This window comes from Trichosurus vulpecula, chromosome 4 (genome assembly GCF_011100635.1).
Source record: "Trichosurus vulpecula isolate mTriVul1 chromosome 4, mTriVul1.pri, whole genome shotgun sequence".
Classification (NCBI taxonomy): Eukaryota; Metazoa; Chordata; class Mammalia; order Diprotodontia; family Phalangeridae; genus Trichosurus; species Trichosurus vulpecula.
Window position 1 is genome coordinate 79,310,254 of NC_050576.1, and position 24,316 is coordinate 79,334,569.

At 40.4% G+C, this 24,316-nt stretch overlaps 1 protein-coding gene across 2 annotated transcripts in view; it reads left to right on the forward strand.

Moving 5' to 3' along the window:
- The window catches only part of RGL1 (ral guanine nucleotide dissociation stimulator like 1), a 156,905-nt gene that overhangs the window by 125,291 nt on the left and 7,298 nt on the right, over positions 1-24,316 (forward strand). For both annotated transcript variants that reach the window (XM_036755958.1, XM_036755959.1), the window contains 4 exons: positions 3,251-3,372; positions 5,440-5,529; positions 12,338-12,524; positions 21,195-21,449. In XM_036755958.1, coding sequence (XP_036611853.1) covers positions 3,251-3,372; positions 5,440-5,529; positions 12,338-12,524; positions 21,195-21,449 — 654 coding nt within the window. The remainder of the gene's footprint in view (positions 1-3,250; positions 3,373-5,439; positions 5,530-12,337; positions 12,525-21,194; positions 21,450-24,316) is intronic.

The window sequence follows — 24,316 nt, forward strand, 5'->3', positions numbered from 1 at the left end:
TCATGATGTGTTGTGGCGGCACCATCAAAGACTTCAGAGTCAGACCACCTCTAATTCAAATATAGGCATTTTTGAGATTGACGCCTCCCATGAAGCAGGCTAAATTCCAAGAGGAACCAGCAACTTCAGAGAAAGCAAGATGGATCTTTATAGGGTAAAGATGCAATTACGTAACAGAAATTATGAATATTAAAAAGGCAGGAGGGGTTTGTTAAGGGATTAGGTAATAAGGGAGGGGTCCCTTCTCTGGTTCAGTGGTCAGACATTCTGGTTGTGCTGCCCTCTGATTGGCTAGCTATCATTGTCCTATCTGGTCAAGATGGATAGTGCTCCTGTCTTGGGTTAAATGGATGATGTGGTTGTGGTTGAATACAAGAACACACCTGCTCAAAATGTGAATTGGATCTGGGGCAGTGGCTGTATTGAGTCTGGGGGTCTGTGGTGTGGTTGATTTAACCATCCAATCTGGCTTTAACCAGATGGTTAAATAAGGACATGCCTGCTGTTCAGTGGGGCCCATAAGGAAGTTAAAATATTGGGGCTGTGGGCAACTTTATTAGGATTCTATCAGTGGTGTTGACTGTAATGGGGATGTTAGGAAGAGGGGAAGGTTTGGAAAGGGGGGAGGGGGAAGACAATGAGTTCTGTTTGGAACATGTTGAGCTTGAGATAGTCACAGCACATCAAGTTAGAGATATCTAAGAGGCAGCAGGTGTTAGGAAACTGAAGCTCAGGAAGAGTTTTCAGTCTTTGCTAATATGATCAATAAAGAAAAGGGTCAGAGAAAGAAATCCCAGGTGTCCATTTCTAAGGTTCACACCTTTGGGACTTTGTCTTCCAGATCTTGGTGATTAGGCTCCAGTGCTGTATAATGCACTGTGCTAGGCCCTGGAGGAGATTCAAAGTTTAAATGAAGGAAGGGGAGAGGCACTTAGACCACATATGGAATATTACATACAGTTTTGGCTGATGTATTTTAGAAAGAACATCTATAAGTTGGAACAAAGGCTGAGAAGGATCACCATAATACATAATATTGCATGATAAATACATTAGAAGGGCACAAAAGAGCATTATGTAAGAAGCTAGATCATAATTGATGGGTGAGATAAGGGAAAGTTTCATGGAGGAGGTGAAATCTGAATTGAGTTTCAAAGGATAGGCAAGAATTTGTCAACAAGAGGGCCCTGGAGGACCATCAGGCATAGGACACAGCATGAGCAAAGACATGGAAGTTAAAGAGCCTCACGTGCTCAGGGGACAGAGAAGAGTCCTGTTTGACTGGATCATAGGGAACATAGTGTGGAAGGGGGAAATAGGAAATAAACTTGGAAGGGCAGAGCCATGCTAGATCATGGGGTCCTTTAAATTTGAGGCAGAGGAAGGTGAAACTTTCCTTAGGAGCCAAGAGTGAGCCACTGAAGATTTTTGAATGGGAGAGCAATAATACCATATCTGTGCATGTAGGAAGGATGATTTCTGGCAGCAGTATGGAGAAAAAAGGCAGGAAAGTAAAAGTGGGAAGATTCATTAGGAGGCTAATGTAGTAGTCCCTGCAGGTAATAATAATGACCTAGGTTGGGGGCAGTGAAAAAAGAGAGGAGGAGAAGGATGCCAAAGACATTGTGGATAAGGTGGAACAAACAGGACTTGGTAACTGGCTAGATAGGAGAAGTCAGGGAAAGGAGGGAAAGTCAGGAACACAGCAGGAAAGGAGGGGGTGAAAGGCCGTGGCAAAGACATTAATACTGAAATCACAGGGGCAGGAGGGGGGCTTTTGTGAGTTGAGGCAGAGGAGGAAGCAGACTTGGGTTGGAACATGCTGAGGTCAAGGAACAAATCCATAATTCTTCTAGGTGCCATCCTTAGACAACTGGGATATGTGATACCCAAGGCAGATTATGATTCCAAGCAATGGTGAGAGGAGCATCTGGTTTCTAGAGGGATAGATAGCCAGTAGTTAGGGTTAAGCAAGAGTCACTTCATTTTGCTAGCTTGAGGACTAGATTTGGTGGTGATCTAACTGTACAGATGAAAAAATACTTTGTGACCCATTGGCATTCTTTTCCTTGGAAATGCTGTCATACTTTTGACCTTTGTGATTTAGAGTCAAAAGAGACCTTTGGGATAACTTTAGTGCCTTCATTTTTTACTGGGTAAACTGAGGGCCCCCTCCCCTGCCCCCCAGCCAAGGTATGGGATCAGGCTAGTTCTTATCAGAGCCAAGATTAGAATAAGGCCCCTCACTTCATTGTATTTTTTGGCTGTGCTACAATGGCAGGGGAAGTTTTGTCTAGGGATAGAAACAGCTGGACTGAGAGTCCAGACACTGAGAATTTGCATGGGTTTTTTTATTATTGTCTTGTTCTCAAGGTTTGAAAAACTCTGTCCCACTCTCCAGTTTCCTCATCTTTGCCCTTAATCTTCAGAGTAGCTTTGGTTGGATGTTTCTCCAGCTTCAAAACTAAGGAATTTTTAAAATCTAGGCAGTTTGGTAATAGGTTAAAACTCATCATTTTTTTTTATTCCAAATAAAGAAGTGTATGTAATATAATATAATAAAGAATTTTTGACCCATTCACATAGTTGATGTGGACTTTAAAAAGACTTAGTTAAATGATTTACTAGAGCAGTAAAAGTCCAAGAAAAATTAGTTGACTGCAATTTCAGGGACTCTTGGACATTCAAAACTATGTCCCGATGCCCAGCACTTCCAAGATGCCTTTGTAGTTGCAAGATGTCATGTGAGTTGAGTCCTAAGACTACTGAGATAGTAGTGAGGGACATAGACACTCCCTGATTTTGGTGTCCTGTATCTGCAGATCCAACTCCCAGGAAATCCCCAGCCCAAAGATTATCCCTTATGTCCTAAGAAATGAAAATGGAGATAGAAAAAACAAAACCTCTGCCTCTTTAGGCATTGATAAGACTGAAAGTTGCCCTGCTGACAGTGTTCTAACCTGACTACTGTTTTCAAGGAAATCATTGAAGATTATCATGCATTCTAAGGCATGCACAGACTTTCAGGACTGGAGTTCAGTGTTTAAGGGTAACTCAGCTATTCTACTTCTAAGGAAAAACAAGATTTGAGTTAACCCTATGTACGTAGGAGCTTTTTAGAATTCAACGTTATTTATTCTTTGCCTGACATGTCATGTTATTGATATGCCATTGATAGGTTTCCATGTTTGAAGAGCTCAGTTTGGCCTTTTTATTCATATCACCTATTTGTCGATCTGTTACCCTTTAGGAGTTTGAAGTCATTGCTCAGATCAAGCTCCTCCAGTCAGCCTGCAACAGCTATTGTATGACCTCTGACCAAAAGTTCATCCAGTGGTTCCAGAGACAACGACTCTTAACGGAGGAGGAAAGGTGAAGTGGACATTTTTGTTGTTGTTAAGTTGTTTTCAGTGGTGTCCGACTTTTCATGGCCTCATTTGGGGTTTTCTTGCCAAAGAGACTGGAGTGGCCTGCCATTTCCTTTTCCAGCTCATATTACAGATGAGGAAACAGAGTCAGATAGGGTTAAGTGACTTGCCCAGGGTCACCCACTTAGTAAGTGTCTGAGACCAGATTTTAATTTGGAAAGATGTTTTCTTGACTCCAGGTCTGTCACTCTATCCACTGTACCACCTACCTGCCCTGCACCACCTGTTTGCTCCATTTTGGGGGCTTCTTGTTCATCTAGAGATATGGAGAAGTGATGTAGAGTAATAAGTAGATAGATGCTAGCTGTGGAGTCCAAGAGAGTTCGAATCTTGTCTCAGATATTTACTAGCTTTGTGAATCTAGTGAAGTAATCTTCATCTCTATATGGAGACACTAATTATTTATCTTTAATGAGTAATGCATTCAGAGTACGATATCACTAGATAGCAATACTGTAAAACTTCATCAGTTCTCACTTTATTATTTTGCATTGTGTGATGATTCAAATGTGAACTATGTTGAAGTTTGTGGGACCTGTCTTTGGAAAAGGAGGGACTAATAAGGAATTTTATGTTATAATAATAATAGCTAGGAGACATGTTGCAAAGGTAGAATCTATGGGATTAGGCAACAGAATGAATATGGCAGATGAGGGAGAGTGAAGAGTCAAGAATGCATCTAAGTTATGTGTGTGGGTAAGTGGGAAGGTGGTGGTGCCCTCACCAGTAATGACGAGTTTAGAGGGGCATTAGCAGGAAAATGAGTTCAGTTTGGGACATGTTGCGTTTAAGATGTCTACAGGACGTGTGTTTTGGTATCCATAGGCGTTTGGAGATACAAGACTAGAGGAAAGGAGAAAGTTTGGGGCTAGATCAATAAATCTAAGAATTATCTAGAGACAGACTTTAACTGAATCCGTGGCAGCTAGATGGCACAGCGGATAGAGTGCTAGACATAGAGTCAGGAAGACCTGGATTCAAATCCAGCCTCAATCACTTACTAGCTCTGTGGCCCTGGGCAAGTCACTCAAACTCTGTTTGCCTCAGTTTCCTTAACTGTTAAAGAGATAATAACAATACCTACCTCGAAGGGTTATTGTGTGGATCAAATGAGATCATGTTTATAAAGCAACCTTTAAGCTTAGTACAGTGCCTGACACGTAGAAGGCACTGTGTAAATGCTCATTCCTTACCCCTATCCTCCTTGGAGCTGATGAGATAATAAAAGGGAGAAGAAGAGGACAGAAAAGATTCAGGGCAGAGCCTTGGGGGATACTTACAGTTATCCGGTGGGACCTGGATGGGTCCAAGGAGACTGAGAAGCCTATTTCATTTTTGGAAATTTCTGATTCTTGGAAAGTTTTCCTACATGGAGCTGAAATTTCCTTTCCTTTAATTTCCATCCATTGTTCCTAGTTGTACCTTCTGGGGCCAAGCAGAAAAAGTCTAATTCCTCTATTTAAGAATGTAGATAGAGATATTCCTAACTCTCTTCCCCAAACTAAAACATCCCCAGTTCTTTACCCAGATCCTCCTGGTCTTGAGGCCCCTCGCCCTCTTGGTCACCCACATCGATGCTTTCCTATTTATTCTTGTTTCTAAAATGCCCTGCCCTGAATTGTATGCAGTACCCTAGATGGGATAACAGTGATGGGGCAGTTATCTCCTGTGACTTAAATACTGCTCTTCTCCTCCTATAACCTACATTGAGATCTGTGTTTCCACATCCTAGAGTCAACCTTTATACTGCATAAGTAAATCTTCTGTTTTAAGGGAATGAACTTTGAATATCCCCAAAATGAGCAGGCATAAGAGAGATATCTTAGAAAATGCAGGCACTATATTTTCTAACTTGGACCATTGAGATTCCTCGACATTTGTGAGAGAATGACCCTGGATTGTTCTTGTAAGCCCGAATCTTCTCATGGAAGATCCATTTCTTTACCCATATCCATTCAAACTTGCTTTACAATTAAGAAGTTATTTAACTTAAAATTCCCTGTATTTATAGCTATGCCCTCTCTTGTGAGATCGAAGCTGCTGCGGACACCAGTGCCACCTCACCAAAGCCTAGGAAGAGTATGGTGAAGAGACTTAGCCTGTGAGTATCAGAGAGAGCCTCATTTCCCAGAGTGGTGGGGTGGACAGTTGGGGTTCATTTTGTTTGTTTGTTGTTTTGGTCAGTGCACATTAAAGGTTGGGAGATAATATTGGTCATTAACATATCTGAAGCTTTTCTGAAAGAAGTATACCTGATATCTGAGCAGAAGCTGACATCAAAAAATGGTGAAGAATAATTAGCCCATTTATTTTGTAAATGATGTGAGGCCACCATTGCTTAGTCTAGGAAAGATCTGGATTATCATTCTCATCAGAAGAAAACCTTGAAAGGTCCTAGACCAAGTCCCTACTGGGAAATTCAAGACTGATGAAATGCGAGCATGTTTGTGAAATTCAAGCACATTCTCTTTTACTGATTGACAGTAATGAGTCTAAATGAAGACAAAAGAGACAAATCTTTAGAGTTTTTCCGAAGAAACAAATTCTTAAGAGTTGGCAATTAAAATAAGGGATAAACAGATTTTAATTACTGATCTTTACTACTGGCAAACGTGTCCTTAGTAGTAATTAATACACACACACACACACACACTTGGGGCACCTGGAGGAGCACCACTTAGGCAACATTGGATTGCCGTGCCTCTGTGGGGTAGTAAAACAGGTAGGTTAGAGCACTTTTTACTGCCTCTCTACAGCTTACAAATAAAATCTGTGAACCTTGAAAGAAAGGATTGCTCCAGTTTCCTTCTTAGATAACACGAGGGACCTGACTGGGCATAGTCAGCTGATTAGAGAGATTAATACAAAAGCAATCTGACTCTTCGAAAGATAATGTACTGTGTCATGATGTAGGTGCATGATACTGGAATGTGGGCCCTGCCTGGTGGCCATGTCTGTTATTTGGCTAATCACAAAGAACTGGAGCCTCAGTAAAGGAAGTAATCAGCTAGGTGGCTCAGTGGATAGAGCGCTAAATCTGGAGTCAGAAAGATCTGAATTCAAATGCAGCCTCAAACAGTAGCTGGGTGACCCTGAGTACGTTGTATAACTGCTGTGTGCCTCAGTTTCCTCATCTGTAAAATAGAGATAACAGTGGCACTTGCCTCCCAAGATTGTTATGACGATCGAATGAGGTGATATTTATAAAGTGCATTGCAAACCTTAAAGTGCTCTATAAATACTAGCTAGATATTAAAGAAAAAGTCCTAGGCTCTGCTAGGCTTACTACATTTTCTATATAGTTTCTTTTCTTTTCTGACTGTTGTATTTATTTTCATGCTTACGTCCCTCCCAGGGCTATTGGGAGGATCAAATGAGAGAATAATTGTAAAAGTTCCTGGCACGTAGTAAGCGCTATGTAAAAGTTAGTTATTACCATCATCATCACCTCACCATCATCACCTCACCATCATCACCATCACCTTCACCATCATCATCATCACCATCATCATCATCACTATCATCACTCTTACTATTAGAAATGCTTCCACTCTTTCCCCTCCAATCACCAGATAGCCACTCATCATGGAACCCTTCCCACCTGAGAGTTTCTCTGATACTGTTGTAAAATGAGGGGTTGGATTAGGTGCTTCTAAGGTCCCTTCTGGCTCAGACTTCCTAGAATTCTATTGTAGCCCTGCTGTGTGAGGTGTGCTGATCCACCAGTGAATGGTAGCAAAGGGCTACACTGTAATGCAAAGAATAATAGCTCACATGCATTTATTACCTTTTCCACAAGAGCTCTCAGAGGTCACTAGTACAAATATTATTAGCATCACTCTACAGATAAAGGAGTTGACTCTCAGAGATGTTAAATGCCTTGTCCAAGGTCATGCAACTCGTAAACATCAGTAGGCATTTAACTCTAGTTTCCTGACTCCAAAATATAGCATATTAATATGAACTTTTATTAGTATTAATCTCATTTTGAAATTTTTTTATCTTGTTCAATGGAGTTTAGACAAATAGCCCATAATCATTTATTAAGTGCTTACTGTGTGCCAGTCACTTTGCTAAATGCTGGGAATGCAAATACATGCAAAAAGATGGTCCCTGCCTTCAAGAAACTTAAATTCTTGTGGAAGAAGACAGGACATGACAGGAAGTTGAAAACTGGAAGGAGGTGGTGTTTGTTTGGATGGAGGGAGAAGGTACCTAGCACGGATCATTCTGGATTGCAGCCTGGTGAGAAATGCAAAAAAAAAATAAAGAGATGGTTCCCTGGGTGCCCTCCTTAAATGGACATTCTGGGAGGAGCCCTCCAATTAGAGGGAGGGGCCCCAGGATCTGTGGGTACTTCTGAAGTATGAATTCTAAGGATGGAGAGTTTTCTGAGGCATGATAGAGGAGTCTGGCCTGCCTCCTGGTGAGAAATGAGAAGTTCAGCTATAAATGGTTCTGTGACAAATCACCCACCTGCTATTCTTCTGTTGCATTCAGTATTCTGTGGATTATTGCCAAGGTGGATAAAGTAATTGCTTTTTGTAGTTGAATAATATTTGGATGTGAGCTGCTCTTCTAAGGCTCACTGAATGCATCCCCAGTACAGCTCCTGTAGCAGACAGAATTATGGGAATGACATATACCTCATCCTGTGTTAATTTCATTTCTTTTGCTAAGTCTCTGTATTTGGAAAGCTTTTAGTTACATGCATGTTGGAGATTGTGAGTTTTTCATACGGTGACATCTATGAGAAATGTGGTTCTTAGGTGTTGCTGGATCAGTGGTGATGCTTCCAGAGGCTGATCTTTCTCAGTGACAGATGTATACTTAGGGAGCAGGAAGAGCACCACTCAGGCAATGTTCCATTGACATGCCCCTGTGGAGTGGAACTGTGGTAGTGGCAACAGTTTGGTCTGGGATATTGCTTTAGTTCCTATGCATTTAACTAGTTGGGTTCTCAAGGGCATTCTGAGATCTGTGTTTGTAGTATAGTTATTTGTTGTATGCTGGGCTATGAAAGATTGGGAATTTCTGACGATAATCTTAGCCCCCAGGTCATGTCTTGCTAGGTTTTTGGCACATTCATACACTGTAATGATGTGTCACACAATTTTTATCATCTCTGTTTGCATCATGGTGGTTGTTCTTATTTTGTTCCCATCTTTTCTGATGAAACTCAGAAATTGTCTGAGGATGTCACTCTTTTGCTTTTATTCTTTCCTATTTAATATTCTGCAGATTGTTTAACAGGTGGTAAATGACTGCCTTTTGCAATTGAATAAGAACATTGAGATAGATGTTCATGTTCTATGGATGTATTGAAAGTATCTTTGGGACACCTCCAGGAGCAGATGAGACAGTAGGAATGATAAGTACTTTATTCTGTTCCCAAATGGTTTGAATTTCTTCCCCTAGACCTCTGCTTTGAAACATTTTGATTCCATGTAATTTGGAGATTATGAGCTTTCAATACTGAAACATCTATTAAAAGCATTGTCATTAAATTTTTATGGGTCATTATTGTAGGCAATAGGCTTTTTTTTTGCAGTGACGCCCAATTCAATCCAATTTATTTGTTGAATTCTCAAAAATATTTTTGGATTTATGTTTACAGTATATTGATATAGCATCTGTTTACAAATGATGGTGCTCTTCTAATGGAAATCCTAGATCCTTGATTATGTGTAGATTTCTGGTAGATGCTAAACTTTTATAACCTTAGGTGATCCATTGATTGAGTTTCCACCACATTATTGCTAAGTCTGCAATCAGTCACAGATGTTGATTCACCATCATAAATGTTTGTGCTTCTAGAAACAAATTGGCCTGATGCCACCGTTTGTTTGATGCATCTTTGTCCACGTGGTACTCGTTGAATTCACGTGGATATCACTCATGGACTTCTGCTTATTGCACTATTGGGTCAGCTATTTCATAGACTTTTTCCAGAGATAAACTACTTTCAGTTATATTTGACAAATCCAGGAGGTATATATCTGCAATCGGCTTTTTATTATTACTTTGTGAAATGAGGTCTATTTATTTGAAAAGTATTCCTGTAAATTTTCAACCTGTTTATTCTCAGTAGTAGCAGCAGCAGCGACAGCAGCAGTAGTTGTATTGCCATTGTTATGTTAAACACCGAAATTCTAAGTCACTTTATTCTGAATGAAAATTGTAGAGTGGTATGAGCATTAAAAGTCAGAGAACTTGGGTAGAAATGCTGGCTCTGCTACTTCTTACAAGTATGACCTTGGGCAAGTCCCTTGAGATCTTTGGGATTCAGTTTTGTCATCTGTAAAATGAGTCTTGGACTAGATGATCTCTAAATGTATGTCTAAATCCATGATCCTGTGATCTGGTAAATAAAGGGTATTCTCCCAGGGCTGGGCTGAGAAATGAAGGACAGGCACAAACACCTACATGAGAAATGGTGCCTAGCACAATGTCCTGCACATAGTAGGCACTGAGTAAATATGTGTTCAATGAATGAATGAATGAAACTCAGCTGGTCTCAGTGGAATTAGGAGTTGGTACCTAGGGACTTCATAGACAATACAATGTTAGGTCTGGCAGGTTGCTTAGAGAAGGAGATGATATCATCTCTTACCTCACCGAGTTGAATGTATATGTGTTCATGCGTGTTTGGACAACTTCACCTTTCCTATAGGTTCACAAGATTATATGATCCTATTAACATTTTTTATAAGCCTACAACTTGCCTCCCCTTTAATGTGCCTCAGAAAAACTGGGAGAAATGGAAAGCCTGTGAATCCTTCTGTGGAAGAGTCAGAGTGCTTATTTTGGAGGCATAATTCACCTTTCCATAGAGGATGAAGTCTTTGGAGACTCCAGTGATTCTTATTTAAAAATTCAGTATGAATTTAACAAATATTGAATAACATGAGCATTTCTATAAACAGTGTAGAATGGAAAGAATCTCTATTATGCATAGTTTGCTTTCCTTTTTAAGTACACAGAAATTCAACATGTAATTTTTAAAGCTCTCCTACTTATGTGTAATTTCTTTTGACCTTCTGTTATTTTTGGGGTAGGAGGGGGAAGGGAGAACCCAAGACCATCTTTCCTCCCATTCACCCTTCCCCATAAAAAAAAATAAAAAAGAAAAACAGAACTGTTTAATTAATTCCCAAATTGGCCATCTCCAAAATGTATGCCTCATTCTGCATATTGAATCTATCATTGCTCAGCCTGGAGGCGGGCAGCACACTGCATCGCAGCTCATCTGGAGTCTTGGTTGGTCATTCCATTGGTCTGGATTAAGCCTCTCAAATGCCTTTTCCTTTGTATTATTGTTTTTCTATAAATTGTTCTGCTTTTGCCCATTTTACCCTGCATCAGGTTTTCCAAAGTTTTCCTGAGACCATCCCGTTTGTAATTTCTTGTTGCCCAATAATATTTCATTGCATTTATATACCATTTTCCAATTGAAAGATGCCTCCTTGGTTTCTAGTTCTTTGCTCCAACAAATTGCTAGTTCTTTGCCGCCATAAATATTTTGTACATGTGGGTCCTTTTCCTCTTCCTTTGATCTTTTTGGGATATAGGCCTAGGATCAGTATCACTGGACCAAAGGGTATATATACATCGTTGAAAGATTTTCTAATTCTTAAAAAATGGCACGGGCACCACCAGTCCTCACTTAAAGCACCTCAAAACCAGGTGCTTTCTGTTCTTCCAGTCTTCCTCCCTTCTACTCTTCTCCACACACTTTACAATTGAGCTTCACTCACCTACTTGCAGTTCCTCAAAGATAACCCTCCCATCTCCCATGTCCATGCCTTTGCATGGAATGCTCTGTCTCTTGATTTTCTGGCTTGTAAGACTCAGCCTGCCTTCTTTAAGAGGCCTTTCCCAGTCTTCCCAGTTCATAATGCCTTCCGTGATCTCTTAATATATCCTGGGTGTTTTCATGTTTGTCCTCCCTCCTCCATTAGAATGTGAACTCCTTGAGGATGGGAACTGTTTGTGCCTTGATTTGTATTCTTAGTGCTTAGTACAGCGTGTGGCACAGAGTAAGTGCTTAATAAATACTTGTTGACAGACATGTATATGCTTTTTCATGTTCTAACATGGTTTTAATTTCTTTCACTGAGTCTCTATATTTTGAAAGCTTTTCATTCTATGTAAATTAGAGATTATGAGTTTTCAGGATGGCTGAAAACTTTCAGTATGGTTTTTTCTATTTTGGTATTTCTAGAAGGTTTCTCCTGGTGATTCATGGATCTGGCTCTTGTGTGAATGTTTATAATATGATGGTGTCTGCACTTTGTGTCTGGCATGAATTTTGATTTTAGGTGTAGCTACTCTCCATGTATCCCTGCAGGATTTGGAGGCCCATGAAAGGAGGTGCCCCTGCAGGGGATATGGAAAACGTATTCCTGGGAGATGGGTGTGGGGAGAAAGGGGACTTTGAAGTTTTGCCTCTAAGGCCAAGAATTTATACTTGTGGCCTTTCTTTAATATAAAACATGCATACCCTCTTGGCTATTTCATCTAGAGCAATGGTATTCTTCCCATTTATTCTGGCAGTGTTTATTTAACAGTGGGAAGTAGACAGAGAAAGAGGTATATGAGGACAAAAGTCCTTCTGAAGAGGTCCCTGGCTTGAAAAAATTTGAGAACCACTGATCTGGAAAAATACCAAATCTGTTCCTTCCCCAAGCTGAAAATAATATAGCCTAAGGCATTTATTTACTGAATTTTTGCATAGACTCTACAGCAAATCCTTTCATACACCAAGAGTATCAGACCACACAAGATTAAGACAACATCAGGGACCTAAGATCCAAGGAACCAACAAATCCTATTTATTCACTATTGGGTTTCGTCTTTGTAACAGTCCCAATCCCAGTATTTTTTTCTTTCTTTCTTTCTTTCCCCAGTCTGTTTTTGGGCTCAGAGGTGATCAACAGCAGCACACCGACCAAAGAGCAGCCTAAATCAACTCCTAGTGGGAGCTCCGGAGAAAGCATGGACTCAGTCAGCGTGTCATCATGCGAGTCAAACCCCTCAGAAGCTGAGGAGGGCTGTATCACGCCTGTGGACACACCGGATGAGCCACAGAAAAAGGTATCTCCCTTCCTGCCATTTCTAACCAGATGTGACATTTGCTATAGGAGGAATGTCCGTTGTCAGCTTCACTATCTGGCAAAGCCGAGACTTTTCAAAGGCGCCAGGGAAGGAGTACACTTTGAAGAAGGGGTGAAAGCAGAGAGGGTTCAACTTCGCCTCACAGTCAAGTCTATCTAAACTTTTCCTTAAAGCAATAAATCTGAAGGCAGCCAACAGGTGTATTTGGTCATGTTACCTTGGAAATGTTGCTACATGTTTTTGGCTAAAGGCACTATATAGATGAAGGAACCTTTCAAGCCAGGGCCCTTTAACATGAATTACTCTAGGAAATGTTTAGAAAGGGTTTGCTTGGAGAAAGAGAATCAGAGAGAGGTCAAAGTGAAGCATCATATTACAATTTTCAGGACTTCAAATGTCCCAATAGTTGTAAGGGTCAATTAAGGAGCTCAAATTGCATTTCATACCTTGGTTCTCTTTCTCTTGGGTTGCATAATGGCTACAAAGAGTGAACTGAATAAAATTGGGCTTATTTTATAGAAGCAAAGAATCCCAGAGTTGGAAGGGACATCGTCACAGGGAAAAAATGAATTCTACCTTAAAAATCTTAACCAATGGTCATCCAGCCTGTAACTGAAGGCCTCCAGTAAGGGATATTTGCCTCCTTGTGTCTAGGTTTAAAACTGGAGGCTAGCTTACCACTTGTCAGGGACAACATAGACACGATTCATTATTGGGATGGAGGCTGAACTAGAAGACCTGATGTTCTTTCCAAATCTGTAAATCTCTGATTCTGTTCTCACATTGGAGGCAGTGAGGTGGCTCAGTGGATAGAATGCTGGGCCTGGCGTCAGGGAGACCTGAGTCCAAATCTGGCTTCCTACATTCACTAGCTATGTGAGCCTAAGGAAGTCATTTAACCTCAGTTTGCCTAATCCACTGGAGAAGGAAACAGCAAACCAAAATCCTTGCCAAGAAAATCCCCTAAAGAGTCATGAAGAGTCAGACATGACTGAACAACAATTCTCAGATCATCTTGGAGTCGGAAAAGTCCCCAGGGGTTATTTAGTTACACCCGTGGTGAATAGAAACTCCCTATACAAGTCATTATCTATCTAGAATCCCCTTGGAGACCTTCAGTGAAGTGTAACACACCACTTGTTGAAGAAACCCATTCTGTTTTTGTTCAATACCTAGACAATGCCGTGAAATAACATCAGAAGAGCTAATCATTCCATAATCATCACTGACTTCTGACCTAGTCAAACTACATCTGGAGTATGGCATTCAGCAATCTAGATCGAGTCTAACCAATGTATTTTTTATCCACATGGGCCTAGTGTCAGTAATTGACTCTCTCCACATCTACAGTTGGTTGACTGGGAGACAATATCTTGTAACAATATAAATAGAACTACAAAATCAGGTTTCTGGGCCTATTGATCCTAGGTCTGTTATTATGTTATGTTTCTAGAAGCTTGGACATTACTTTTCTGAAGAACTATGGGAAATTCGACGCCTCTGGGAAGAACAATGAAAAGCCTGTTGTAGCCTGCTTATATAACTTGATATAATGAATTTTCCCTTAATATTTTACATGATTCTTCAAAAATTCCTGACTTGAAACTCAATGGGTCTATCCTGAATGCAATGTTATCTGTCTACTTTGTATATATTCATTAATCTTTAAAGTTTTTGTACTTCATCTACCTTACTTGGCTTCGAGTGTTGGATACTTGTAGTCAGAATGACCTCAGTTCAATCTCTTGAGATACTTGTTAGCTGTTGTCTCTCCCTTACAGCTAAACAATAAAAAAACATGTTTTTATTCAAGTAAATAAAAGCAGAATAATGTATTATTTCTTTAGCAACTCTGGTTCCATCGCTTTGACAGAACCATAGACTTAAATTAGGAAAGTACTCATCTTAGATGCTATCTAGCTGTCTCCCAAACCTGCTCCTTTCCTTCCCCTGACTTCTCTATAATTTGTCAGTGGCACCATCATCTTCCCAGGCACCTAGATGTGAAATCTTAAAATCATCTTTGCCTCTTCATTCTTCCTCAACACCTACATCTCAATAGTTGCCAAGTCTTATCAATTCCACCTGTATAACATCTCCATTCATACTGCCCACACTACTTCAGTACCTTAGTGAAGTCTAAACCTTTAGCCTGACTCCTGGTAGTAGCCCTCTGAATGGGTTTTTCTGCTTCCAATTCCCCCTGTCTTCCAATCTATCCAATCAGTAGCTGCTAAAATAATCTTTCTAATTTGTAGATCTGATTACATCACTCATGTCATCAGGAACCTCAGTGGTTCTCCATGACCTAGGGGATAAAATTGCAAACAATGTAACCCATCATTTAACATGAGTCACAATCTGGCATCAGTCTATCCTTCAAGCCTTATTTCATTCTATTACCCTTGGTGCGCCTCTACATTCTACCTAAACTGCTGGCTTTCCCCCCATTCTTGTTCTACGGTCTCCTACCTCTTCCATTCATACTGTCCTAGAATGTATTTTGTCCTCATCTCTGGCAGTTAAAATCATTCTTTTCTACCAAAGCTCAGGTGAGTTTTCGTACCTTCCCTGTAGCCTTCTGTAATTCCCCCCTTCTTTTTCTACCATCATTTTCCACCTCATCCTTACTTATATACATTTTGGAGTCCCTCTAATAGTCTGTTAGCTCCTTTAGGGTAGAGACCTGGCTATTTTTCATATTTGCCTCACCAGAATCTAGCACAGTGCCTTTCATATAGTAGACACTTAATAAACATTTGCGAAATTAAATTGAACTCCTATCCAAAGACTGGATCTCATTTCCAACATTTCTAATGAGTGCTCATATAACCTTCATTTGAAGAATGCCATTGGTAAGAAACCTACAGTCTCAAGGCAGAGGTCTCAAGGCAGATCATCCCACTATTGGCCATTTCTTTTTTTTTTTTTGGAGGGGGGAAGGCAGGGCAATTGGGGTTAAGTAACTTGCCCAAGGTCACATAGCTAGTAAGTGTGTCAAGTGTCTAAGGCTGCATTTGAACTCAGGTCCTCCTGACTTCAGGGCCAGTGCTCTACTCACTGTACCACCTAGCTGCCCTTTGGCCATTTCTAATTGTTGAATACTTTCTCCTTGTGTTGATCCAAACTCTGCTTTCTTGCACATTCCACTCATTCTTTTTAGTTCAATTTTTGGAGGCTAAGCTGGACAAGTTCATTCTCTCTTCCACTTGATAGCTCTTCAAATATTTGAAGATCGCTATCATGTCTTTCCCTAAGTCTTCTCTTCTGCAGGCCATACATGCCCATTTTCCTTAACTTAGCCTTACAAGGCATGGGTTTGAACGCTTTACCCATCCTTCTTGTACTTCTTTGGACACAAGAATACTTGATCCCCTTATGTCCGGAGCTCTTTATTCCAAGAAGCCTTCATTGCTATTTATTCAGCTACCATTTGGGGAATATTCATTATGTACCTACCTACTGTGTTAGGTGCTGTGATGAATACAAAGAAGATAAAAACATCCTTTCTGCCTTCATGGAGCATACTGTCAAATACATTTGTAATTCACACTTACAGATTCATTCTAGATCTTGCTATTTAGTAATTTGTTTATAACTCTGAAGTTCATTTGTTGAATTTCCAATGAGGGTTTAGAACTTACTAGACAGCGATTAGTCTGATAAGAGCTTAGAATCAAAGCTTAGAGTCTAGGTCTAGTCACTTACCATGATCCCAGCATCTAAGATCTAGTTGAATTACAAAGTTTTTTGTAGTAGGAAAGCAGCTTCGTTGGAGTCAGCTCCTAGAAGTTAGTGGTCGTCAAATATCATTGTCTTGTGTAGGTTACCCAAAGGCAATAACTCTAATAAAGATCATTTAGTGGTATGTGAACCAACTGACTGTGATCAGTTACAGAGAAGAAAGGCACATTCAAGTGATGTTAGAAAAATGGGAGGAGGAGAAGGAAGAAAAGGAAAAGAAAGGATCCACAGAACTGGACGGTTGAAAGGGAAAAACTTAAAATTTCATGTGTTGTGTTTTTGTCTAACACTAAAATCCTAAACACATAGATGAACTTATAGGGAAATGAACAAGTTAAGAGGAAGGAAAAAGGAAGATAAGGGAGTAATAAACAATAGGAAAGCTTGGAATCTGGTCCATCTTCTAACACAAGTGTTAGCTATATGACTTTGGGCAAGCCATTGATTCTTTCTGGGTCTTACTTTCCCCATCTCCAAAGGGGATAAGGACCAGACCTGGGATTTCATTGATATAGCTAGATGAACTTCCTTCTCCTGCAACATAGAGTCTTGTGGAGTTCCCTAGAGCACAAAGAAGTTAAGTGAATTGCTTAAAGTCACAAAGCCAGAACACAGGAGAGGCCAGACTTGACTTCAGGTCTTCTTGGCTCCAAGGATAGCTCTGTGTCCTCTATGTCATGCTGCCTCTTGTCTCTAAAATACGAACAATGAAACATGCCTCAGTATTATCGAGAGGACACAACAGTCAAAGTTTGGCACAGATGCAAGCTACTGTTTACTTTAGCCTCCAATTTGTAGTTGCTGGAGATCTTGTAGATTTGAAGATTTAACCTCCCTCCCCATAGATCACAATCTTTATTGAGGCATATCACATGACTGATAAATGTAATACATTCTGCTATCTTATGAAGGAGGGAAAAGATTGTGAAACTAAGTGCTACTCTTAGAAAACAAAGACTGGTTCAGGGTGTGTTCTCTTCTGATTCTGTTGGGAACTGAACCACTTTATCTGAAAACTAGTTGGCTGTAAGGATGAATATGGCAGCACACCTCATTTGCCATTTGTTTTACCTGGAGAATTTGGAGACACCAAGACATGGCTTTATAAACTATTGAAAATGATAAAAAAAAAAGCCTTTTTGTTTGTGAATGTATATTACACACACACACACGCATGTTAATACAAGAGTTAAAGAATAAAGAACTAGGACAGATCATAAAAATCAATTGCATTGTCCCTAAGTAGTGAAATAAAAAGTGTGTTTGATTGTGAAAGAAAGCAGGATGGTTATATAGATGAGAAATTAGAAAAACAATCAACTGAAAGCCAAGCTCCTGGCTACAGCAACAGTCCTACGAAGATCTATATCTCTGTTTGTGTCTGTGTATGTCTTTATCTATATCTGGCTATATCTGAGAGCTATTATTACTTGGAAGATCCAGGGCTGGCCTCCATTAGGTAAACCTGAGCTCAAGCCCCATCCCTAGCGCACTGATACCTCATGGCCATGTGACCCTGGCTAAGTCACTTATACTCTTAGAACACCCTAACAGTTCTCTAAGACTTCTCTAAATTGTAAAACAGTTGCTTGTCTGCATTGGTAGAGAGAAATCACAGGTGTGGTCAACAATTTTATATCTTTATCTCTGTATAAGAAACTGTTCATCTCACAGTGAAAAAAACGTGAAAACTCACCTTGAGATACTTGGTGTGTTTGTATTGGCGTAGAACAAAGAGTGTTAATAACAAAATAGTCTGTGCATCACCCAGAAGCCATCATAGGAAGGACAGCTCTCTTTCTGAAGAGGATGGAGGAGGCATGGTTAACATCAACAATTTACATTGCTCCCTGATGGTAAAACTGATGGATTATTCATACTTTGGTTACTACCCAGCCTGTCTGACCACAGTTTAACAACACTAGAATTTGCAAAGATTACTATCCAGAAGAAAATTTACAAATAGACCCAGCATCAAATTCACATGTGGATTAAAATGGACTCTGATTCCTATTTGCTTCACCGTGGCCAGGATTACATTTGTTAAAGGAGGCCAGTCCAACTCTCCACTAACATCCCACTTCAGTGCCTTCTCTTGTTTGGACTTTCTAAGGTTGTGCCAGTGGAGTGTAAACCATGATAGGTCCAACCAAGCTGGAAAAATTTCAGGGACAAGACTGAAGTAGATTGGATATTTGTCATCTGAGGATCAGCGTAACTAAATTCAGAGAGGTTTGCTACCAGGATAGCTGCAGAATGATGGATTTTTTGACCACAGCACTTCTTCAAGCTTGTCTACCAAATCATACATGGGTTTCAACTTTGATTAGTAGAGGGAGGACCTGACCAACATAATCACAGATCTGGATGTATCACAATAAGTCAGTCTTATGGCTAAAGCCAGCCCAATTTGCTGCGAATAGTTTATTATAGCAATTCAAGATTAAGTAACTCATAAAATCATCCCAAGGTCATTATAATGGAGCAATGGGCTAATGACAAGTTCAGAGAATAGATGGTAACTTGTAAGGCAGCTAGGTGGCACAGTAGATAGAGCCATTGGACCTGGAATCAGGAAGACCTGAGTTCAAATCCAGCCTTACCTAATGTATCACCATAGGTAAGTGATATAATTTATGTCTTTGTCAGTTTCTTCATCTGTAGGATGGGGATGATAATAGCACGTAGTTCCCAGGGTAATTGTGAGGATCAGATAAGATAATATGTATTAAAGCATTGTGTAAACCTTAAAGCACTTTACATATGCTAGTTTTTAAATACTAATATTATTAACAGCAATAAATCACTGAGTGGATTATATTATAAGCAAAATCATCCTGCTAAGATTATACATCTACAGACCAATATACAAATACAGTGTTAAGAGTATTCCAGAAAGCAATACAGCATTATTGGGATACAGCTACAATAACCGATCAGTGACTCCCATCCAACATGCAAGACAACAAATAAAGCAGTAGAACTTATTGATACAGTTGTCTCACTTAAGTAGAAATGCTGCAAAAACTCATAGAAGGAAGACATGTAGTAAATTTCCATTTGTCTGTATCCAAATGACCAAAAGCTAAACAACAAGATTTTTTGGACCCATTATACATTCTCATTGTTTTGAGAAAAATGCAAATAATAAGTAAAAGAGAACTGATTAATATTGTTAATCTTTTAAAAATAATTTCCAGATTATCTTATAGAGTCATTATGGATGAGCCTATAGCAAAGTAGCTACAAGACTGTACAATGAGAATTAATATTCAGAGTGATTCATGGTCTGAGGCACTGTATGAGGCAGACCTTGTTAGGCTTTCTGAATCATTAAATGAGGACTAAATGAATTTCAGTACTATCCAAGTCCACAGTAGATGTGACTAAATGAGTAAGGGGTGTAGCAGCCATGCAGTGGCTAAAGGAAGATAACATTTCAGCTGGAAAAAACTGTAATCCCCTGACAATTTCCTGATGGTTTTTTCTGTTCCCTTCAATGTGTAACATGACCTCCTCTGTGCTCATCTCCCACTATTTGGGCATCTTTTCCCCACAGTTCTTGCCCAGACCTTATTTACTTCCACAAAATATTTGGTTTGACTCCAGCCTGCAATTCTGGGTATACTTTGAGATCATGGCTTGCAACCTTGATGAAACATCAGAGTAGAACTTTAGTAGAGAACCTATTATGGACACTCATTCATTTAACACACATTTATTAGCTAATTATTTGCATTATATATGTGCCAGGCATTGAGGATACAAAGACAAAAATTAATTGTCCTGTATCCTTGAGGAGCTTGTATTCTGTTATAACAGAATTTGGAGTGTAGAAAGTCAACATTCTATAGAGTGCTTTACAGTTTATAAAGCACTTTCCCTCAACAATCCCATGAATTTGGTAGGAAAAGTGTTTGTATTTTACAAATAAGGAAACTGAGTCAAAGAGAATGTTGTGACTTGTTTAAGATCACATGTCTAGTATCAGAATCATAATTCGAAGTCAAACCTTCTTATGTCAAGTTCAGTGCCCAATAGTGTTATTATGATTCATTATCATTGTCTTAGTGCGATCATATTTTAATGACAATATAGGGTTCTATTTTTAAAGGAGAAAATAACATTATTGTGATTGAAAGCTGTATATTAAGCACTGACTTTATTCAGGACACTATGATGAATGTTATGGAGATAAGATGTAGTCCTTGCCTGCAAATATGACAAAGAAAATTAGGTAGTTAAGATATGAAATAAAAAGTGGAATTCTTTAAGTTCAAGGTAATTAATATGAAGTTGGTTATAGAGAGGGTTGAACTAAATAGTTTTAAGATAGCTTTCTAGTGCTGTCTGTGAGTGTCTGACTTGAGTCCAAAATTTGCTATTTCTTGTCTTTGGTGCCATCTGCTGGTTATTCTCTGGAAGAGTAGCTGGAAACTCCTGAAATGAGTCCTAAAGGCAGAAGAGGCCTAGGAGATCATCTCTTAATCATACCATCTGCCAGTCCAGAAGGAGCTTAGAGGTCCTCAGATCCATGCTGCTTGAGCAGAAATCTTATCTCTGCCAGAATGATCTGAGAGAAGTCTGTCCAAGCAATGAGCACAGGGTTGGAAGTCTTTCAGGGGGTTCTTACTGAAGAATAAAGTCAGTCATAGATTCTAGTCTGACTCCCTCATTTTACAGATGGAAGGAAAATCTTGCCATACTAGGTAGGACACAATTCACAGATGTGGAATAATTAGTCCAAGAACAAAGATGCTGACATTCCTTCTAAAACCGGGGTTTCCTCTACCAGAAAAGAAGCTATGTATGGGGTATGAGGTATAATATGGTTATGTGTCTGTCCCTTCTCTCCTCTGGGAGCAGTGAAAAGCTTCTGCTCAAGGTTCTCATTTTCCTTTTTAGCTCTCCGAATCCTCCTCGTCTTGCTCCTCTATCCATTCTATGGATACAACTTCCTCAGGGTTGTCATCTTTCACGAACCCCCTTTCCTCCCCGCCGGGCACCAACAACAACCCGAAGAACCACAAACGCTCCATCTCAGTCACATCCATTACCTCCACGGTGCTGTCTCCAGTTTACAATCAACAAAATGAAGACACCTGCATCATCCGGATCAGCATAGAGGACAGCAATGGCAACATGTACAAGAGCATCATGGTAAATGCTTTAGCCCTTTCACCCAGGCAGATGAGTGCTCGGGCTGACTGTGTGTGTGTGTGCGTGTGTGTGTGTGCGCGCGTGTGTGTGTGCGCGCGTGTGTGTGTGTGCGTGTGTGTGTGTGTGCGTGTGTGTGTGTGTGTGTGTGTAAGAGGGGTCAGAAAAGGCTTCTCTGGATTCTAGATCTAGAAGATGGGATGTTAGTTTGGACTTGAAGGTAGCCAGGGTAGCCAATAGGTGGAGATGAGGAAGGAGAGCCTTCTAGTTACAGAGGACAGCCAAAGAATGCCTGATGAGAGAGTGTCTGGTTCATGGAACAGCAAAGAGGACAGTGTCACTGCATTGAAGAGTACCTCATGGGGAGTAAGGTACATGAAGGCTAGAAAGATATGAGGGGCATAGGTTATGAAGGGCTTTGAATGCCAAACAGAGGATTTTGTATTTTATCCTGGAGGCGATAGGGAGCCATTGGAGTTTACTGAGTAGAAGGGTGATGTGGTCAGATCTTCACCTTAGGAAAATCAGTTTGGTGGCTAAACGGAAGGTGGATTGGGTCAGGGAGAGACTTGAGGCAGGCTGACCCACCAGCAGGCTATTGCTGTAGTCTGAGGGTGAGATGATGAGGGCCTGCTCCCAAGTGATGGCTGCATCAGAGGAGAGAAGCAGGGGTGTCCCAGAGATGGTGCAAAGGTAAAATCCACAGGCGTCGGCAGCAGACTGGATATGGGGGATGAGAGATAGTGAGGAGCTGAAGCTATCTTCTGGAGTCGAAGCCTGAGGGATTGGAAGGATGGTTTTACCCTAGATTTGTCACTCTGACAGAACTCCAGGATAGCCTGAACCTGGCTTTATTCCAGAAGCTAGCTGTGTAGAAGTGACTTTCATATTTTCTGTAAAATCTATTAGTTGATCAAAAAGCAATTTTAAGTGCCTACTATGTGCCAGGTACTGTGCTAAGTATTGGGGATACAAAGACCCCTTGTACTCAATGAGTGGTATTCTAATAGGGACAGCTAGCATGCTAAGCCTCGAGGCAGGAAGAAATAAGTTCAAATCCAACCTCCAGCACTGACTAGTGCTGTGACCCTGGGCAAGCCGTTTAAACTCCACCTCTGTTTCCTTAACTCAGAAATGGGGATAATAATAGTACCTACTTCTTAGGGTTGTTGTGAGGATCAAATAAAATAACATTTGTGGAGAACTTAGTGCAGAGTACCTGGCACATAGTAGGAACTTACTACTTGTTCACTTTCCTTTTCCCCTTTCCCTAATAGGAAAAACATTATATATAATATATACATATTATGTGTACATGTATATGTGCACGTGCGCGTGCGCACACACACACACACATATACAAAATGAATTTTAGGAGGGAGGGCACTAGTGTCTGAAGGGATCAGGAAATCATTCCTACCTATCTATGACCATCTTCCCTGTAGCATCTAGATGAAAAAAGGAGGAGGGCAGTGCCTAGAAAGCAGTCCTTTGATGTCTTGTCTGCTTTCCTATTGTTACTTGCATCGAAACTCCATAGAAATTCTCTAAAGATTTAGTTCTCTTCTAAAGTGAGTAGGGAGGGAGAAAATCTCTGCTTGGAAGCACCACCAGGCTGTTGTGGAAGGCAAGGTGACAAGTTAATTTCTTGAGCCTTAGAAAGAAAAGAAAGAATCTGATAGAGAGCTGAGAGGCAATAAAGTGTCCTCCAGAATTCAACCCCAACTTGGTTCCTTACCTGTAACCAATAAGAGCACCAGTCCCTGCCCCTCACCCCAGACTCCCTACCTTAGATCATAGGAGCCACCTCCAATAACTTGAAACTTCCAGACAGCTGGAAGAAAGGTGGAGAAGAGGGCATCCCCCCATCTCATCGCTGAAGGAGGAGAGGAGGTAACATTCATTTCTTGGTTCTGTGGAACTCTGAATACATTCCCACCCCGCCACCTGAAACACTGTTGCACATGGTGGTTAGATTCAGTGTTATATGCTATTGGTACAGTTACACACACACACACACACACACACATCTGCGCGCTAGCATGTGTATGCGTGTGTGTGTGTGTGTGTATAATGTCCAGTACATTATGAGTTAAATAGGGCTTCTGTAGGCTGGTCTGAGAACCTACGCACTTTGTATAGCATTGTTTCTAGGAAACAGCTTCTAAAGAAAAGCATTTACTAACAGATTTGGGGCACATAGCCCATTAATAAGTTGGAAATTGCTTTTATAAGTTGCTCCACAAAAGGATAAGTACCTGGAGAAAGTTCCCTCCTCTCTTACCCTGATATTGTACATGCCAGGGGAAGTTAGAGCTTATAAATTCTTCAGTTAAGAAACTGAAGGTCTCTTGGCTTACCCTTAGATAAGAAATTTGCATTTGGCTGACTAAATCCATCAGCAGCTCACAGTAATCCTTCATGAAATGCCTTTCATGCCTGTCATGCCTGGCTGTGTGCAGGTAGCTCAGACTGTCTGCTCCATTTGTGGGAGCATTTCATCCAGGCTGACAGGAAACAGATCTTCCTCTTTCAGACTTAGGACGTGCACCTATTTTCCCCTTGCAAATTCATATCACAGATGTCTCAGGGACAGGAAGATAAGCCAGGCCATTGCTATCTGTTTTCAAGAGGCTGATTTTAATAAATTGAGCTTCAGAACTTTGTTCAGAACCTGTTGCTTCATCAGGCATGCCGTAGGATAGGAGTAAAGCTGAGAAACCTTTAATGTTCAGGAAAAAATGTGTTTCCTGTTGTGCTGGTGTCTTCAGATTCATTGATGCCCCTGAACAGAAAGCAACAAACAAACAAAAATAAAACCGCTTACTGCGGATGGATGGGCGACTTGCTTGTAAGTAGCAGGAAGTGAA